Source organism: Theropithecus gelada, unplaced genomic scaffold (assembly GCF_003255815.1).
Source record: "Theropithecus gelada isolate Dixy unplaced genomic scaffold, Tgel_1.0 HiC_scaffold_15989, whole genome shotgun sequence".
Lineage (NCBI taxonomy): Eukaryota > Metazoa > Chordata > Mammalia > Primates > Cercopithecidae > Theropithecus > Theropithecus gelada.
In genome coordinates, this window is record NW_020257756.1 from 880701 (window position 1) to 901794 (window position 21094).

General features: G+C 34.6%; 1 protein-coding gene across 1 annotated transcript in view; it reads left to right on the forward strand.

The window, feature by feature from the left end:
* The window catches only part of LOC112617288 (A disintegrin and metalloproteinase with thrombospondin motifs 20-like), a 204921-nt gene that overhangs the window by 36085 nt on the left and 147742 nt on the right, over positions 1–21094 (forward strand). Inside the window, exons 4-6 of the mRNA XM_025374034.1 lie at positions 9467–9726; positions 20011–20094; positions 20626–20750. Of these exons, the coding sequence (XP_025229819.1) occupies positions 9467–9726; positions 20011–20094; positions 20626–20750 (469 nt within the window). The remainder of the gene's footprint in view (positions 1–9466; positions 9727–20010; positions 20095–20625; positions 20751–21094) is intronic.

The following is a 21094-nucleotide window of genomic DNA, read 5'->3' on the forward strand; positions in this document are numbered from 1 at the left end:
TTTGAGTTTGTGAATTAACGTGTGCCTGTTTTCAGTTCCTGATGTATGCAGGAATCTTTGATGCAGCTTTTAAGGGAAGTGTGTCTTATACTTCTTTAGAACAAGTCTTATGGGTTGGTTTCTTGAGAATGCGGAAGAATAAAAAATATTTACTCTGTGACACTTGACCAGTGTGCTCCATTGTCCTGTTAGCACACATAGTGGGAGGAGGTAGGATTTTTTGGTATCTGTAGGATTAATGGGGGTAATTTGGGAGTTTCTAGTGCCTTCTTTTTTCCTTTAAGGCCACTAGATGAAAGGACATTATCAGATCTGTCTCAGGTTTTTATTCTAAGTAGAGCCAAAAGCCTTTATATCCAAATCTTGGCTCAGTTCTATGCTTCTACAATGCAAGAGGGACCTCTGTAATGCATATTTTTGTGAATATGAGTAGCTAGTCTTTTAGGAATCAACATTTACCAACATGACCCTGGTTACTACATTCTCAACAGTCTTCATATATTACCACATTCAGCCTTTAGAAGAGTCATGTGATGTGGAGTTCAGCTGAAATAATTGATACTGAGAAATCTGAATTCATGTCTTTGTTATGCCACTTACTCAGTTGGTGGCTGTTGAAATTTCACCTAATCTGTGTCACATGTCTCTGTGTTTTAAAATGTGCCCCATAATAGTAAGTGATTCAGGGATGCGAAGAAGACTGATGGTGTAATGATTTGTTTCAAGTTTCAGCTGGCCACTGGTAAGTTCATAATCTTCTGCAAATTTATTATTAGTAGTTAGGGCTCCAATTATTAACTCGTGAAATTCTTTGAAAAAAGTACTATGAAATATTTTATAAGCTGCAAGCTATAATTTTAAAGTACTGGTTGAAATTTCTAATAATATTGAGAAATCACAGAGGACTGTAGATTTTCATACACTTTTGTGTTATGAAATACTACTAATTTTTAAAATAAATATATTTCAGGTTTATATTTTATTAGTTATATTACAACAGGCAGTTTAACCTTTCTGTTCCTCATTTTCCTCATATATAATAATAATAACCTCATAGATAAAATTATGATGATTATTATCCTCACATAAAATTATTATCCTCATATATAAAATGAGGATATTTTATTTTATTAGTTATATTACAATAAGCAGTTTAACCTTCCTTTTCCTCACTTTCCTCATATATAATAAAAATATTATCATCATATATAAAATTATGATTATTATCCTCATATAAAAATTATCCTCATATATAAAATGAGGATAATAATAGTACTTACATCGTAGGGTTTTTGTTAATGCTAAGTGAGATAACATATATGAAGTGTACTAGTACCTGATATGTAATAAGCACTCAGTATTGTATCTTTATTGTTGTTGATAGTAGTATTAATAGGAAAACGCAATAGTGTGGCAACACAGGGCATATAATAGATCCAGAAAACAATTTAAATCATAAGAAAATGTGAGATTTCACAATACATCTGATATGGTCACACTTTATCTCAAGGACCACCCAGGTATTTGATATGTTGCACATTCAGCAAGTTGTTTGAGATGTTAAGTCTAGAGTAAGCATCATTTGATTTTATGTCCTCATTTAAAAAATGGATGGTTGCATGCTAGTGAAGAAGTGTAAAATGTGTTTCCTCATCTGGTCAAATATAGAGCATTATATGAATTCTAGCCTGTGTACAGACATCAGAATGAATGTTGTACTTAATATCAGGCAAATCAAAGATCACATGTCTGTCTTTGAATTGTTCCTATTGTACATCACAATTATTGTTCCTACCCTGAAGATCTGGCCTGATCAACTCTTTTGTCTTGCTCTTCAATATATTCTTTTCCTTCATTTCCCTCTCTCACTGCCTTTCTTCTATTTCCCTCCCCCATTATCCTTCCTTTCTTTATCCTAATCCTTTTTCTTTCTTTCCACGAACATTTACTGAGCACTTATAAAAGGCAGAACATATTGCCTAACAGTGTTCTCAGTCTTTAGGGAATTTGTAGCTGGGTGGTGGTGACTGGATTTAGGGGTGAGCTAGTAGGGAGAGGCTTAGACTGTGTCTTATGGGCAATGAGGATCCATTATATCTCTTCCTAAATAAGGATGAGATAAAAGGAATGTTTCTAAAAATGAATCTTTTTGGACATAAATGAAGGATGAATGGAAGAGACAAGAGATTGAAGATGGCAGGAACGTTTGGGAGACTCTGCGTCTAATTTTGTATTCATTATTCTAATAATGTTCTGAGGTGAGAAGGACCTGAATGAGTTTGGAGGCAAGGACCCTGCAGGAGAAGCAATACAAGGAGCATTTTGAAGGAGAAATGGCCAAACTTGGTGACTAGATACAAAGGGTGAAGGAGGGATAGGAGGAGCCCAATGGTAATGTTCAGTTTTGAATATGAGTTATATGTATTGGGAGGCTATTTCTCACATTAATAGAAAGGGAAACTGTGTGTGGGAGAAGAAAATGATGAATTCAGTTTTGTATGTTTAAATATGAGGTGCCAGTAGGACATCCAAGTAGAATTATGGGATTCTAATTATATTATTATTTAACACTAATTTTCTAGTAGTTTATATTCTTATTATTTTAACCTCCTCCTTGCATTCTAGAATACACCTTGCTGTTATAAGAGATATTCAGTGATTGTAATTTTCAAGTGTTTTATGCTCTAGTGGGCAGATCATCATTGTTGCATGATAGCGTGATTTTGTATTTTGGTTTGGTTTAAATTAGTTTTGGGTCATAATACACTTGTTAGTAATAAAAGACAACACGTTATTTTAACATTTGACTCAATGGGACCTAAATAGAAAGGGATGCATTACATAGAAATGATGTAATTGAACTGGCCAATGTGCTTTGAATAGTGACCATTTATGTAGGGTATTTGGAAAGGTAATTGTATCAACATTTGTAACACCACTTAGGTATAAATACAAAAAAGTAATGAGATTAGATATTTAGCCAAGAAAATAGTAATATATGCATTTTTAAAAATAATAATTTAAATTTAAAATTACAATGATAAAATAAGCTCATCGTAATAATTTAAAGGGCACTGAGATGTTAAAGAAAGTATGTAATAGTTTTACTGTCTCCCTCTTCTGTCTCACTTATTGTTAAATGTTTGGGGTGTATACCTTTTAGGCTCATTAGATATATTTTATGAGTACTTGCATATTTGGAAAAGAGTTTGTTTTTACAAAACTGGGATTAAACTACACAGGCCATTTATATTTTTACTTAAAAATGCATTCTGGACATCCTTCCATATCAAAACTTATAGACCTAATTCATTCATTTAACAACTGCATAACATTCCATTATTCAACTATTCCTCTATTGAGGATTATTGTCTTAATTGGTTTCTTACTTTGTCTCCTGGGTTTTTCAGTTATGCAAGCCTTTCATCTACAAAATAAAATCAGAACAATGAAAAAATTTTCTTCTTAATATTCATACTGTTTATTTCATTTTCTTATTGCTTTAGCTAGTATTACCAAAACAATTTTATATGATAGTGATGAGAGCCAGCATATTGCTTTAATAGTAGTCAGTTTGCTATATTACTATTTACTAAGAACTTACTAATAATATAATATATATTGATGAATATATGACCCAATACAAAATATAGGACCTGGATAACAACCCAAATGCAACCACATAATTTCACTCCCCTCACCCATTTTGTTCACTTGTCCCCCCCTTACCTGAAGCAACCAGCATTCTTAATTCCATGTTTGTCATCTCCTTGCTTTCTTCTTATGTGATGTTATTATACCCATATATGGCATATATTTTTATTTTAGTTTTTAAACTATATTTTAAAAACTATGTTGGATTTAATTTTCTCACTTTCCTTACTTATAGGGACAAGATTTATTAACACTGTTGTGTGTCCAAGTAAGAAATTATAGATTTCTTCTAAATTGTTCAATTACTTTGACAAAGAGTTGTGTAGAATATTCTTTTATGGTTTATTCCATTGCTGATGAAATTAAACCCCTGAGATCTGTATTGATAACATTGTATTTGTTGTTAAATTTTGATTCTCTTTCCTTTTGTCTTTAAACGTCATTGTCAAGCAGAGGCCTTGTGTCATTCTATTACAAGGATAAATGCACACATATGTTCATTGCAGCACTATTCCCAATAGCAAAGACATGGAATCAACAAATGCCAATCAATGATAGACTGGAAAGGGAAAATGTGGTACATATACACCATGGGCTACTATGCAGCCATAAAAAGGAACGAGATCATGTCCTTTGCAGGAACATGGGTAGAGTTGGAAGCCATTATCCTCAGCAAACTAACTCAGGAAGAGAAAACCAAACACCTTATGTTCTCACTATTTATAAGTGGGAGTTAAACAATGAGAACACATGGACACAGGGAGGGAAACAACACACTTTGGGGCCTGTCAGGGTCGGGGGAGGGAGAACATCAGGAAAACTAGCTAATGCATGCTGGTCTTAATACCTAGTTAGATAGAATGAATAAAGTCTCGTACAACAAGGTGACTACAGTCAGCAATAATTTATTGTACATTTCAGAATAACTAAAAGAGTATAATTGGATTATTTGCAATACAAGGAAAGGATAAATGCTTGAAATTATTTATACCCCATTTACCCTGATGTTATTTTTATGTAATATATGCCTCTATCAAAATATCTCATGTACCTCATAAATGTATATACCTACTATGTACACACAAAATATTTTTTAATAGTAAAAAAAATTTTAACTAAAAAAAAAAACACTCTGAACCAGGTCCCCAGGATTTGAATCCCAGCCATGCTACTGATCAGTTAACATATGGCTAGATTTTGTTTATTAACTGAGTTCTACAAAGTTTTTGTGTTTTGATGGACAAATTCAACCCATTCAGTTTTATCATGATAAATGATCTATTTAGTTTTGTTCCTTTTATTTGTTTTTATTTCTACTTCCATTACTTAGCAAATGTGTATGTGAGTTTCTCAAGCTCTATATGTTGTAGATTCCTCATCTGTAAAATGAGATAAACAATAACACCTATCTTATGTGGTGTTATTAAATGTTTCAATGATAATAATAATAGTCTTTAAAAATTTATGCTTTTTTATTGCAGACTTTTTTTCTGTGTTCTAATTATCATCTCCTTCGGTGTTCTCATTCCAGATAGAAACTGTTTCTTTCATCATTTTATTTTATTTTATTTTTTAACTTTTATTTTAAAAGTAAATGTGCCAGTTTGTTATATAGGTAAATCTGTGTCACAGGCGTTCGTTGAACAGATTTTTCATCACCCAGGTACTAAGCCCGGTACCCAATAGTTATTTTTTTTCTGCTCCTCTCCCTCCTCCTACCCTCCACTCTCAAGTAGGGCCTAGTGTCTGTTGTTCCATTCTTTGTGAACTTGAATTCTCATCATTTAGCTCCCACTTGTAAGTGAAAACATGCAGTATTTGATTTTCTGTTCCTGCATTAGATTGTTAAGGATAATGGCCTCCAGCTTCATCCATGTCCCCCAAAAGATATCTCGTTCTTTTTTATGGCTGCATAGAATTCCATGGTGTATATATACCACATTTTCTTTATCCATTCTGTCATTGATGGGCATTTAGGATTATGAATAATGTGGCAATCTTTCATTATTTTAGTTTGCACTGAATTATGAATAATGTGGCAATAATGAAACCATCTATTCTAGTTTAGTCTCTGTCAGCCTGATTTCTTCAAACCATAGTGCTTTCTTAATTCAATTGTGTTTTTTTTACTTGTTATTGTTAGCCAGTGAGATATATAATTTCTTAGCACTCAGGCTAGACAGACTTTTGGAGATTCTTCAGGCAGTGAGATAGTAACAGGCAGTAGAAGATAAGACAGGATTTCTTTTTCTGCTAGAGACAAGTGGTAAATTACTTGACAAGAGGGATGCTTTCTTTTGAGGAGTGTGGAGATGGTTTTTCTCTTCTGAGGTGAGGGCTGCTTGTTGTCCCACATTGCAAATCTTATGCAGTGCTGCTACATCAGCTAGCATAGTCAGCCTTTCCCAGAATAGGATGCCACGCATGGATAAGGAAAGCATCTCTTGCTGAAGCTTTGTTCATTATCACTTCCCCCACCCCAGTTTTATTGATGTATAATTGATTGATAAAAACTGTATATATTCAAGGTATACATCATGATGATTGATATATGTATACGTGTGAAATGATTACCACAATTAAATTAATTAACACATCATCACCTCACAGAATGATGTGTGTGGTGACAACACATAAAAGCTATTCTCTTAGCAAATTTCCATTAAATAAGACAGTATTATTAATTATAGTCACTCTGCTGTACATTCAATTCCCAGACGTTATTCATCCTATAACTAAAAGTTTGTGCGTTTGACCAGCATCTCCTCATTTCCTTCATTCCCTAGCTCCTGACAACCACTGTTCTACCCTTTGTGAAGCTTAGTTCTTGTCCTTTCTAGTTTTCTCCTGTGGACAGACATTTGGGTTGTTTCTAGGTTTGACTATTATGAATAAAAGTGCTATAAACATTCTTTGAAACATTTTTTAATTGTGGTAAAAAAAAAAAAAAAAAAGGTGGCCGGGCATGGTGGCTCACGCCTATAATCCCAGCACTTTGGGAGGCCGAGGCAGGCAGATCACAAGGTCACGATATCGAGACCAGCCTGACCAACATGTGAAACTCTGTCTCTCTAAAAATACAAAAATTAGCTGGGCATGGTGGCGTGCACCTGTAATCCCAACTACTTGGGAGATTGAGGCAGGAGAATTGCTTGAACCCAAGAAGCAGAGGTTGCAGTGAGCTGAGATTGCACCACTGCACTGCAGCCTGGTGATGGAGCGAGACTCCCCCTCAAAAAAAAAAAAAAGTAACATGAGATTTGCCATCTTAATCCTTTGTATGTGTACACTTCAGTAGTGTTAAGTATATTCACATTGTTATGCAACAGATCTCCACGACTTTTTCATCTTGCAAACTGAGACTATATCCATTCATAACTCCCCATTTTCCCTTTTCTCTATCCCCTGGTAACCACCAGTATACTTTTTGTTTCAATGAATTTTACTATTTTAAGTATCTCATTTAAGTAATATCATACAGGATTTTTTAAAAACTGGCTTATTTCACTTAGCATAATGACTTCAAGGTTCATTCATGTTGTCATATGCGACAGCATGTCCTTCCTTTTTGTTGTTGTTGTTGTTGTTGTTTTTTGTTTGTTTTAGAGGTGGAGTCTCATTCTTACCCAAGCTGGAGTGCAGTGGTATATCATAGCTCACTGTAGCCTCAAACTTGGAGGCTCAAGTGATCCTCCCACCTGAGCCTCCAGAGTGCCTGAAACAACAGGTGCATGCCACCACACATGCCTTCCTTCCTTTTTTATACTGAATAATATTTCACTGTATGTGTATACTACATTTTGTTTATTCATTCCTTTGTCAATGGACATTTGGGTTGCTTCTGCTTCTTAGCTATTGTAAATAATACTGCAAAGAACATGGGTGTATAAATAGCTCTTCAAGACCCTGCTTTCATTGCTTTTGGATATTTACCCCAGTAGGATTGCCAGATCATATGGTAGTTCTATTTTTATTTCTTAAGGAGTGTCCATATTGTTTTCCATAGTGATTATACCATTTTACAACCCTACCAACAGTGCATAAGGTTTCCAATTTCTCCACATACTTGCCAACATTTGTTATTCTCTCTTTCTTTCTGTTTCTGTGTGTGTGTTTAATAGTAGCCATTGTTATGAGTGTGATGTGATATTGTGGTTTTGATTTGCATTTATTTAATGATGAATTGTGCTGAACATCATTTCATGTATGTGTTGATGATTTGTATAATGTATTTGGGAAAGTGTTTATGCAAGTCTTTATTCATTTTTAATCAGATTATTTGTTTTCCTGTTGTTGAGTTGTAGGAATTTTTTAAATATTCTAGATATTAATTCCTTATCAGATACATAGTTTGTAAATATTTTCTCCTAATCCATAAGCTGCTTTTTTGCTTTACTGATTGTGTCCTTTGAATAATATTTTTAAAGTTTGATGTAGTCCCGTTTGTCTATTTTTGCTTTTGTTGCCTGTGCTTTTGATGTCATATCCAATAAATCACTGCCAAATCCAATGTTATGAAACACTTTCTTTATATGGTTTCTTCTAGGAGTTTTAATATTTTGGGTCTTTTAGATTTGTAACTCATTTTGAGTTAGTCTTTGTATATTGAGTGGTCTTGGCACTCTTGTCAAAAATCGTTTGATCATATACACAAGGGTTTATATCTGGAGTCTCTGTTGTAGTTCCTCAGTCTGTATATTTGTTTTGCTGTGAACTTATACCAGTTGTTTTCTTGTGAACATATGTTTTCCTTCTCTTAGATAAATACCTAGGAGTGGAACTGCAGGGTCATAGGGTAGATGCATGTCTAATTTAAAATTTGCCAGATAGGTTTTTCAAGTGATTGTACCACTAGGTATTATAGCTCTTTGTAATTTTAGTCATTCTGGTAGGTAGAATCATATTTTTTTTTTTGTCTTTTAGTTGAATTGGTATTGAAGCACCTAACGATACCTGAAATTTTATCTTTACTATGTTGTTAATTTATTTTTTGCCTCTTTCAATTAGAGTATAAGCTTTATGAGGTGCTATTTACTCCTCAGTATCTAAATGTTTCCTGATATGCATTAGGCATGCAATAAATGTTTCCTTTAAATTAACAAATAAATCAAAGCATAAATATTTATCTTTTCCTTGATTGAGATTTCTATATATCAGGTATATCTGGGATCTCCTCTAGGGTCCAGTAATTGGTCAAGGATATTTTAGTGGCCAAGTCACTTCAGGAGAAAATGGCAGGAAAAACTTTTTTTGCCTTTCTGGATTCAATAGATTCACCCACATATTGTTATTTTGCTTAATTTTCTGTTGTTCTTGGTGCTTTTCACATGTGAAGAAAGTTTGTTTTGTTCTATATTTTATAAAGTTTCACCCTACAAAATGTTACTACTCTGTAATGAAATTAAATGTCATTGTTGACTTGAAAACCTAATTTACATACTGAGAAAAACATAAGAAGTCCTGGATATTTTTGTTTTCTACTTGGTAGTTAATAAATACATTTGAATAGTCATACCTTTTCAAATATGACTTAGATACAATTTTACCTTTTCAAATATGACTTAGATACAATTTCTTGTTGGTAAAATCTAAGAAAATGTGAACTTTTGCAAACTTTTTATTACTATAGAAAGCAATCTTCATGACAATGCTGTACAATACTATTTTAAATAATAATTTCTCTTTGTCCTTTTATTTTCATGTTGGGAACAAATATGTAAGTATTAAATAATTTTGGCTATTCTATTTTTTGCGATATTTTTGGTCACATCCAATTTAATGGTTCTATATTATATTCTTTTTTTCTCCCTAGAAAGTCAAATAAAGGAAACCAGTTTACCCTTTCATACCTACAGAAACATGAATGAAGATCTTAATGTAATGAAAGAAAGAGTTTTAGGACACCCATCAAAAAATGTACCATTGAAAGATGAAAGAAGTCAATTACATTCCAGGAAAAAACGTCTTATATCATATCCAAGATACGTTGAAATTATGGTTACAGCTGATGCTAAAGTGGTTTCTGCTCATGGATCGAATTTGCAAAACTATATACTGACTCTAATGTCAATTGTAAGTAAACTTAATGTGACTTTTATATTTCCTAAAATGTTTAGCTTAATGAAATTTTAAATGTCTAATTAAAATTTTTTTTTCCAAACTTTTTAGATGTAATTTTGTATCTAAGTTTAAGCCAAAAATAAGATTTCATTGAAGTTTAGTTTAGATAGAGGTATAGCAAGTATCCTATTCTGTTACTTGGACACCTTTCTAAAACATTTAAAAATCCACAAAACCACTTATAGAAAATGCTTGAATTATTCTTTACTTCATCACATGAATGGCTTCTGCCCTCTAGTGACAGGAACTGTCCTAGTTGCATTGATCTTTTGCTCTTTGAATCTGAATTTTAAAACCTCACCCTATTTCTGCGCAGAGGGGAGAAGATCCTTTTTTTATTATGACTATATTCTCCAAATCAGAAATTTGGACACCTAACATCTTAAGTTATACATGTATTTATGGTGATAAAGGGATAGGCTATTACTAATAGGACTGTCCTAACAAATTTGGAATTTAAGATCACAATAACTCTCAGGGTCCTTGATCTGATGTTAATACCTTTGTCAAGCAGTGGTAGTGTTAGTATCCATAGAACTGTATTCTAGAGCTGGTGAAGGGTGCCAATTCTGTGTGAGTGGCATCGCCCTTCATCCTTACATGTATGTGTGTGAGAGAGTGTGTGTGTGAGTGTGTGTGTGTGTGTGTATCTCCCTCCACCACCCTGGGACATTCCTGAATTAGACCTGTTATTTTAGAGTAATCACTAAGGGTAGCCATTTTCATGCTAGTTTAGTTGATGAATTATTGGCCAGGCATGGTGGCTCACGCTCGTAATCCCAGCACTTTGGGAGGCTGAGGCGGGAGGATCACCTGAGGTCAGAAGTTCGAGACCAGCCTAGCCAACATAGTGAAACCTCATCTCTACTAAAAATACAAAAAATTAGCCAGGTGTGGTGGTGGGTGCCTATAATCCCAGCTACTGGGGAGGCTGTGGCAGGAGAATCACTTGAACCTGGGAGGCAGAGGTTGCAGTGAGCTGAGATCATGCCATTGCACTACAGCCTGGGCAACAAGAGTGAAACTACAATTAAAAAAAAAAAAAAAGAATCACATAGCCACCTATTTATAGATTCAGGGTATTCGGAACATATCTCATGACTGGAAGTACTTCTATTCACATATAGGGAATTCAGGCCCACTTAGTTGAAAAAACTTAGCCAGTGCATATCTATAGGACATTGTAAATTTCTCTTAGCTAGATATTACCAGTTGATTGTGACATGAAGATCATAAGATACAATAATTTTTCTAAAATATGACATTTTACCTTAAATTCTTATTGTTATACCATAGTCTATGTTACCTAAACACAGTATCTGATACTGTGGGTACTCAATAAATAGTTACTGAAAGTATGAATGGAAACATGGTTAAAGTATTACTAAAAGTAATATTGTTTTTCAGAATTCAGTGCATTGTGATAAATAAAAACAGAGATATATAAAATAATTTTTTGAAATTGTGTAAAATTGACCCTTATTTTGTTTACTTCAATTGAATTTTTGTAAATGACAACAGAAGTATAGATAGAAATTTATCCTAATTACTTGTTTTTTTTTACTTCTGAATTTGAAGTAAAATTACCTACATGTATTACCTAGATGTATAATTATCTAAATGTTAGTATGGCAAACTCTAAATTATGAAGGGATTCTAATGAAAACTATGATGTGGAGGATGTCAATTGTTACGTACAAGATTGTATCAATTTTATGGAACACTGGGATATATTTTGCAATAGAAAATGGTTACAGGAGATGGCATTCATTAAGAAAGTTGGGGGAGAGGATGTGGAAAAATAGGAACACTTTTACAATGTTGGTGGGATTGTAAACTAGTTCAACCATTATGGAAAACAGTATGGTGATTCCTCAAGGATCTAGAACTAGAAGTACCATATGACCCAGCCATCCCATTCCTGGGTATATACCCAAAGGATTATAAATCATGCTGCTATAAAGACACATGCACACGTATGTTTACTGCGGTACTATTCACAATAGCAAAGACTTGGAATCAACCCAAATGTCCATCAGTGACAGACTGGATTAAGAAAATGTGGCACATATACACCATGGAATACTATGCAGCCATAAAAAAGGATGAGTTTGTGTCCTTTGTAGGGACATGGGTGCAGCTGGAAACCATCATTCTCAGCAAACTATCGCAAGAACAGAAAACCAAACACTGCATGTTCTCACTCATAGGTGGGAACTGAACAATGAGATCACTTGGACTCGGGAAGGGGAACATCACACACTGGGGCCTATCACGGGGAGTGGGGAGGGATTGCATTGGGAGTTATACCTGATGTAAATGACGAGTTGATGGGTACTGACGAGTTGATGGGTGCAGCACAGCAGCATGGCACAAGTATACATATGTAACAAACCTGCATGTTATGCACATGTACTCTAGAACTTAAAGTATGATAATAAAAATAAATAAATAAATAAAATAAAATGTTGAGATACTTAAAAGAACTCAAAAGTTATGCAATATATATCATAAAAACATTATATATATATGTATCTTCAGTACATCAAGGCAAATTTAAAACATTAATATTTTTATTAAAATTTTTTCTCAGAAAAAGATAATTGTTTACTGGAGTCAGTAGTCATTCTAGTAAAGTGTTTCTCTCTAATGTATTAGAACAGATAAATATATTTTGTCTAAGTGGGAACTATTTAAATTCATTTTGTATTGAAGAAATAAATATTTTTAACCTTAAAAAAATAAAAATAAAATAAAATAAAATAAAAAAGAAAGGTGGGGCTGGGCTTGGTGGCTCACGCCTGTAATCCCACCACTTTGAGGGGCCGAGGCGGGCAGATTACCTGGAGTCAGGAGTTCAAGACCAGCCTGGCCCACATGGTGAAACCATGTCTCTAGTAAAAATACAAAAATTAGCCAGGCGTGGTGGCACATGCCTGTAAGCCCAGCTACTTGGGAGGCTGAGGCCGAAGAATCACTTGAGCCCAGGAGACGGAGGTTGCAGTGAGCCGAGATCGTGCCACTGCACTCCAGTCTGGCTGACAGAGTGAGACTCTGTCTTAAAATAAATAAATAAATAAATAAATAAATAAATAAATAAATAAGGAAAGAAAGTTGGGTGGGAGAGATACTGAAGGAAAATTGTTAGATTTGATAGATTTTTAAAACATGGTAAATGACAGATAACTATTGTCAGTGCTTTGGGCATACTGACCAGAAGGAATAAAGGAATAAACACAGGACTAATTTTGGAATAGTTTCATGCATTTTTGGTGACATCACCACCCTCAGAAAGGTTTTGTTATCTACATTTTACATAAAAATCAGTATTGGCCAGTCACCATGGCTCACACCTGTTATCCCAGCACTTTGGGAAGCCAAGGCGAGTGGATCATGAGGTAAAGAGATCAAGACCATCCTGGTCAACATGGTGTACCTCATCTCTACTAAACACACAAAAATTAGCTGGATGTGGTGGCGTGTGCCTATAATTCCAGCTACTTGGGAAGCTGAGGCAGAAGAATCGCTTGAACCTGGGAGGCGGAGGTTGCAATGAGCTGAGATTGTGCCACTGCCCTCTAGCCTGGCGACACAGCAAGACTCCATCTCAAAAACAAACAAACAAACAAAAATCAGTATCATCACTGTTAGAAGATATTGTGACATACTTTGAGATAACTAAAGTTGTCCATGGAAAGTTTAAAGCCAGAGTTAATTGAAGGGAATGCAGACAGACCTTTTGACTTCATGGAAAGCAAATCTGCATTGAAACAATGCTTGAAACAACAGATCAATGCATGTACTTCTCATTTTCTGGATTTTTAGGCTTACTAGAAGGAGAGCAGGTTTCTGTTGAAGACAGAATTTTTATAGACACAGTCATCTGGTTTGTGTTAAGCTTTTATTCTCAGGGAGATAGATGCAGCAGAATTGAGGAAGAGGTGTGCATTCCAAATAAAGTGGGGTAGGAGGAAAAATTAAGGAGGGTAAGTCTCCCTTTTGAGATACTTTGAGTTTTTGTATATGTTTTCTTTCTTCCTAAGTAGCCAAATTTTAGATGACTTCTAAGCTACCTGGGTTTAGTGCTTTTCTTCTCTCTCACTGAAAGACTGTTCAAATGAGGACATGGGAAAATTAGTAGAGCCTATGGTTCTGTACATAAATTGTTGCTTTTTATTGGCTAAAAAACAGTGATCACAATTGTATTTATGGTTGCAAAAATATTAAAGGTGAAAGGGAACTTAAGAGAAAGAGTGACAAACTCTCCCTGTTTTCCTGGAACTTGCTCAGTTTTGGTATTGAGTCTTATGTCCTTGGAAACCCTTCAGTCCTGAGCAAACTGGGACTGTTGATCACACTATGTAGAGATCAAATCTAGTCTAACTTGTTTTATTGCTACTTGTTAAGTCCATTTCAAAAACCGCTTTTTAAAGAGGTAAGAGAAATGCTATTCGCACATAAGTGTCCACAGATATTTCCAGTTTAGGAAGGAGCTGTTCAGGTTTTGCCTATTTTTTCCAGTTTTTAGAAGGCACTAACTGCATTTATTCAAACACACACGTGGATTATTGGTGATATTCTGATCACGGTAATTTAGGAAAAGATCAAGACAATGTGACATAGGCTTGGTATACGATAAAGACAAGTTCAAAGTGATGAAAAAGAATTTTTGTCTGTTGAGCTCCAGATATAATGGGGGAAATAAGGGAATGCTTTCAGGATTGAGCAAATGGGTTATATACACAACTTAGATTATCGACCCTTACTCATCCTGCGCAAAGTAAACAACTGTGCTGTCTTCTTAAACTTTTTCTTTGCTTTCAACAATTTAACGAAATAAGTGAGTGCAGTGACATTGAAATAAAGAATGTGACTTAATTCACTTTTTAGTTGCACTTAACATTGTCAGAGTAGACTAGAGACCCTTCTTACTCAAAGGGTTTCTGGAATTAACATTAAAATTAGTGGGAAAGGCCGGGTGTGGTGGCTCACGCCTGTAATCCCAGCACTTTGGGAGGCCGAAGTGGGCAGATCACAAGGTCAGGAGATCGAGATCATCTGACTAACACGGTGAAACCCCGTCTCTACTAAAAAATACAAAAAAATTAGCTGGTCGTTACAGCGGGTGCCAGTAGTCCCAGCTACTCGGGAGGCTGAGGCAGGAGAATGGCATGAACCCGGGAGGCGGAGCTTGCAGTGAGCTGAGATTGTGCCACTGCACTCCAGCCTGGCAGACAGAGGGAGACTCTGTCTCAAAAAACAAACAAACAAACAAAAAATTAGTGGGGAAGAACACACTTGTGATGTATAATATATCTAGTGAAATAGTGTTTGTGTTAAATGAGCAGAGATACTCAGCTGCCATTTTAAAACCTTTATTCTTAGGGAATTTGGGTGACAACACCAGGTTAAAATGGCACTTATATATGCATTATCAAGCTACTAAAATGTATGTAGACTAGAGCAACTTTTTCTTCAGTATATTTATTTTGATACTCAATTTATTATTTAATAGACCTTAAATATTTACTAAGTATTAAAAGACTTCCACACTTCATTGTGTTTCTAAAGGTTTGACTCTATAATATTCACCCTCTTGCAGATTTAATAATGTAAATTTAAGGAACATCACGTAATCCTCAAGAATTAACCCTTTCATTAAAATATGGTTACTAATATTAGAGGCATGTATCAACTAAAAACCCTCATTTGCATTACATTGACTTTATACCATTACTTTCAATTTTGTTGGTTGTTTTTACTGATGTTATTAGGATGGGGAAGATTTTTAACTACATTACAATAAAAACTAATGATATGCTTTCATACTTGAGGTATAACCATTTATATTACTTTTCCCTTCAATTTATTGCTCTGCATATTCTTAATTATTTGCACATATTTGCTCTGTATGTATGTAGAATTTCATCATTTTCAATTTGAAAATGAAAAGATCTTTCTGATGAAGTTAAGAGTAATGATCTTTGTAAGCATTCGTTTGTCAAAATCAGTTTTTTATAGATGACTTTGTACTTCTTAATGAAGGTGGCCTATGAACATACCATATATGAATGTTTGCTAAAGCTCTATCTAGAAATTATTTTCAAAATGATTGGTAAGTTAATGGTGATAGCAATTTGTTTCACGCTTTGTATGAACTATATTTTGCCTAGAATTTTCTTAAAGATTTCAACAATACAATTCATACCATTTCTTCTTCACCTTTCATTAAATATCCATGAAATAATAGTATTTACTATTTTATGAAACCTATAAAGAAGTAAGAACTACTTATGTGAAGGAAACTAACATTTAAAGAATAAAAGATTAAATACATTTTAAGTAGATCAATAACAATTCTAATACATAGCACTCTAAAATGTAGTGATTAAGGTAATATATTAAAAATATTAAATGGCTTTTAGAATAGGATGATACATTAGAAATCTGGTCTGGTGTTTCCTAAAGTGTAGTCTATGGAATGGAATATTAGTCCTGTGATATGCTCCATGGGGGGCAGTGGGGAGCTAAGGACTTTGGTCATATAGTTGCATGAAATGCTGTATATAATATCTCTGTGTCACAGATTTAATATATCTCTGTGTGTGTGTGTGTGTGTGTGTGTTAGCCTATTCAAGATTCCATGAAGGTATCTAATTATTTTAGCTCATTTTTCAAACTGTGGAATGATTTTGTTCTTTGAAACAAATGTCTTTCACAACTCTTCCCCAGCAGCACCTGGTTAATATTAATCCAATATGCAAGGACATTGTGACCCAAGGGTACCCAGTGCCTCCACTTGGATATTACGGACATTAAGACAAAAAAAAAAAAAAAAAAGATAAACTCATTTTCCAGGGTTGAACAACTAGCTTGTAGCTACTAATAGAGCTGGAACTAAAGCCCAGGTCTGTTGACTGCCTAAGGGCTTCTCTGAGGCCACGGGCAAGTGACCATAACAGGACAATACCAGTGGCCAGGGGATGTGTTGCAGCAGGGTTATGAAATGTCTTGAAATGTTTTTACCAAGAACTAATTGATTCAGAATGCTGAATAAAGATCAGATAAAGTAGTCAGTGCTCTAAAGCCAGACTGTACAGAATGAAAACTGGGTTCTGTTTGCTACCAGCTGCCGGATCTTCAGTGTCTTACTTAACTTCTCTGTATCTTACTGTTCTTATCTGTAAAATGGACACTGTAGTAGCGCCTATCTCATAAGGTTTGTTGTGATAATTAAATGAATTAATACATTTAAACTTGAACACATCTGGCATACAATAAACATTGAATAAATATTTTATGTATCATTTAATATTTACTCATTTATTATTTACAGCAAACATAGTATCCTATCATCAAGGCAGTCTAATTTGGGATGGTGGTTTTAAGAATGAGAGAAGTGCATTGTACATACTGCTTCAAAAATTCTCTGAGTACCAAATGGGCCTTGTGGCTATTCATTGCTTGAATCACAATTTAGCTGTATTGAATAGAGTCATTCAATAACAGCACCTTCAAACATCTAAATATAGTTAAAGGTATACATATATTCTACATGAGCACTTAAATTATAAAGGTCAGTAAAATAATAAGAGATACAATTAGAAAAAATGAGCATGATGACATTCTTAATTATTTAATGAAATATACTATTTTAGTGTAAAAGCAAAATATCATCTCCAGGACTTTCTTTGGGGGAAGTTAAAATTATGTAAATCAAACTGTCTGTTTTTATATCTTTTACTCCCAGAGGACTGTGAGTTAAGGGCAGAGATTATGCCTTGTTTAGCTCTGTATATTTAGTAAGCAACACAGGGTTTGATGGGCAGTAGATATTCAGTAAGTACTAAAAGAGATAATAAAACAATCATGCTTTTGGATACTTTGCTTCCAATTTAGACATACTGTGGTAATTAACTTGAAACGCATGTACTAGAACTAGTATTATGAATATCTATATCTATATCTGTATTATGCCTTTTCTTCTGAAAAAGCTTTATAAGTAGCAATAAGAGTAATAGCCACTGTGATTGATCCCTATGATCCTGGCCCTAATCTAAATGCTATTTGCATACCATCTCATTTAATCCTTGTGGTAGCCTAGAAGTAGGTTTTATCAAATGGCTGTTAGAATTGGAACCTGTGTCTGTTTGCCTTAAATAACTATCTTTTATAGCCAGTATCCACCTTGCATAACAATAGTTTGCATTATCTTTTCCCTAGTGTTACATTTAAGGATATTTTGCTGTAGTAATATATTTTAAATTATACAGTCAGAATATTGGGACATTTTTTCCAAATGCTAGCTTGCAGATTTATCACTTTTAAATAAACGTGCAGCATCTGTTTCCTTCCAAAACTGGAAGTATTTTTGTGGTTATGTATTTTATAGCTGATACTATAACATCCAGATTTTCATTCATAGTCAAAATACTTGGGACAATGGATATAGTAGTTAGCCATGTTAGACACTTCATAGTGCATATGCTCTTTTTTCTTGGACTACGGGATATGCATATTATCCTGAGACACAGAAATCTTCACAGCTGTTTTTCATTTATAGGGGAAAAAGAGCTTTTATAAATACCTTTGAGGTGTATCTTTTACTTTATAATTTGGCTTAGAAAAGCATCCATTTTTAAACTCACAGGATCAAGCATAACTCCAAAATCGTAATTACAGGTGTGCTTTTTTTTCCCCCCATGATAGATGTATTTTAAAACATTGCATGTAAATGAATATTTATAAATTCAACTGTAAATTCACAGCTCCTATTTTAAAGTGAGAAATACTGCATTGCTAACAGACCTGCTTGAATTTACCAATCAACTGACCATCCCTGTCTTAACTTACTGTCAGCCTCGCTGGGGCTACCTCCACTCTTGCCAAAACATGCTACTACCAGAGCCAAAGTCATCACTATAGGTTCAGATGACAAACCTGTAAATATCTGAGACTGCACAGCCATAACAGTGGTACAGATGCTGGACTATGTATTTATGCTCATGCTGACCCTACAGTGTCAGCAGCTCTAAAGACGCTTTTGGCTCTAGTTCTGGTAGTAGTCCATTTGGCACAAGAGGCATTGACAGCAGTCATGTTATATGTTGTGGTGAAGCAGCTTTGACTGACAGAGTGAGGACTCCGGTAGTGATACTTCTAACAAACTGTAAGCTCCACAAGGTCAGGGCCTTTGTTCTCTTCCCTATATCTGCTTCTGTAGCCAACAAAGCAAGGAGTAGATACTGAACGTTTATTTATTAAACAAATGAGGGAAGTAGCACACCCTGGAGCAATTGCTGCTTTGACTTAGGCAGTGGCCAACAAGAAGGTGATCTAGGGTTTAGCAGCAGTTTTCTTTGCACAGGTAGCCCAGATCTAGAGTGAGGTATGTCTCTAATTAAGTACCAGGCAGAGGCATTGGCCATGAAAGACACTCCTACTGCAGTGGCAACCTCTATAATGGCTACAAGGAGAGAATATGAATTAGCGAATGGGATGGCACCTTGATCGTGAATCATCAGTGAGCCCATGCAGAGCCCATCCAGAGTGCCTCACATTCTCCGGTCCTGGAAAACTGAGGACCAGGTTGCGACTCATGACCTCTTCTAGGACTGTTTATATGATTCTAGATGGATCTGTCTCTATGGTTTCTGGTAATGCTAAACTTTAAAAATAATAATCATATTTGGAGTTGGAAATATACTACTGTGGCTGAAAGATTAGGTGAACTATCAGAAAAGAATAGGTAAAACTTGCATATTTTTATGGAATATTGTAGTCATGTAAATTGTGGATTATGACACAGAATGAAGTGAATTTCTTGCTGAATCATCCATAACAGCAGTTCCAAAGTCTAACATGTGTTCAGAACACTTGAGATCTTGTTAAAGTGCAGACTGTGAATCATTAATCCAGGGTGGGGCCTGAGATTCTGTTTCATATCAGCTCTAGGTTATGTGGATGCTGCTGATCCATGGATCAGTCTCAGTAGCAAGGTTTAAGATACTCAAATTTTGAGAATCTTTAAGATGCCTGGGTCTCAATCCTGCAGATTCTGATTTATTTGGTAAGGGACGTGGTGTGAACATGAGGATTTGTTAAAGCACTCTAAGAGATCCCAAGATTCCTACGTACAGTGCAATTGGAGAATTGATACTCTGTGACTGATTTCAACTTACTTTTGAGAAGAAATATTCATTTTAAACAACTAATCCTACATTTTTTTACATGCAGGTTGCAACAATCTACAAAGATCCAAGTATTGGAAGTTTTATACACATAGTAGTGGTAAAATTAGTTATGATTCACCACGAGGAGGTAAGAAACAGGTCTAAAATTAGTAACCTTAGTTGTAGTAAGTTTTTAGTGACAATACATAGAGATTATGGAACTCTTATTAGAAATGAAATGTTTTTAAAGTTTGCTTTAAAGACTTGATTTGAAAACGAATGAGATTACCCTTATTTGTTGTGATGGAAATAAAATAGAATGACAACAGTGTTTACCTGAGCAAAGGAAAAATGAATAAACAAGTCAAAAATAAAAGATTAAAAACCTTAGTATTCATTTTTATAATCCTAATGTCAGAGGATTTAAAATATAGTAGTTTTTAAAAGTTTTTCCTAAATATTGGATGGTTATATTAAGAAGATCGAATTAGATTCAGTTTTGATCACGTTTTAGATATTGCTAAAATATGTTGTAGTTAATATATGAAGAAGAGATGCTGTCACTCCTTCATTTCCCTGTGAGAATGCTATTTGATAAATTGTGCAGATGCTGATAAACTTGGAAGGAAAACAGGACATTAATATTTTGATACAGTATTGCATTGCTTATTTTGCATAGGAAGGGCCAGTCATTAATTTTGATGGTGCTACCACATTAAATAACTTTTGTTCATGGCAACAAACTCAGAATGACGTTGATGATGTTCACCCTTCCCACCATGACGCTGCCATTCTTATCACTAGGTATGATTATAGAAATAATCTTTCCCATACAATCCTTTATTCTTCCTTCCTGCATGACTGATACTTCTTCTTAATTCTTTGTTAATAATACACAGAAGTGTTCTACGAGAATTTGTACTACGAAAGAAACTATCGAATAAAAGCATTCTTTTGTTCTTTCAAACCAGAATACTAGTTAGTTCTCTAGGAAATTAGCAATGTCAGGTTGCTGAGTAATGGTTTGATCTAAACAAAACAATTTCCTAACAATATTAGTGACAGAATGAGAGAATTAAGAAATTAACATAGTTATGGAACTGAGAGCAGGTTTTGTTCATTCCCTTCTTGGTATTTCAGTTGCTTGG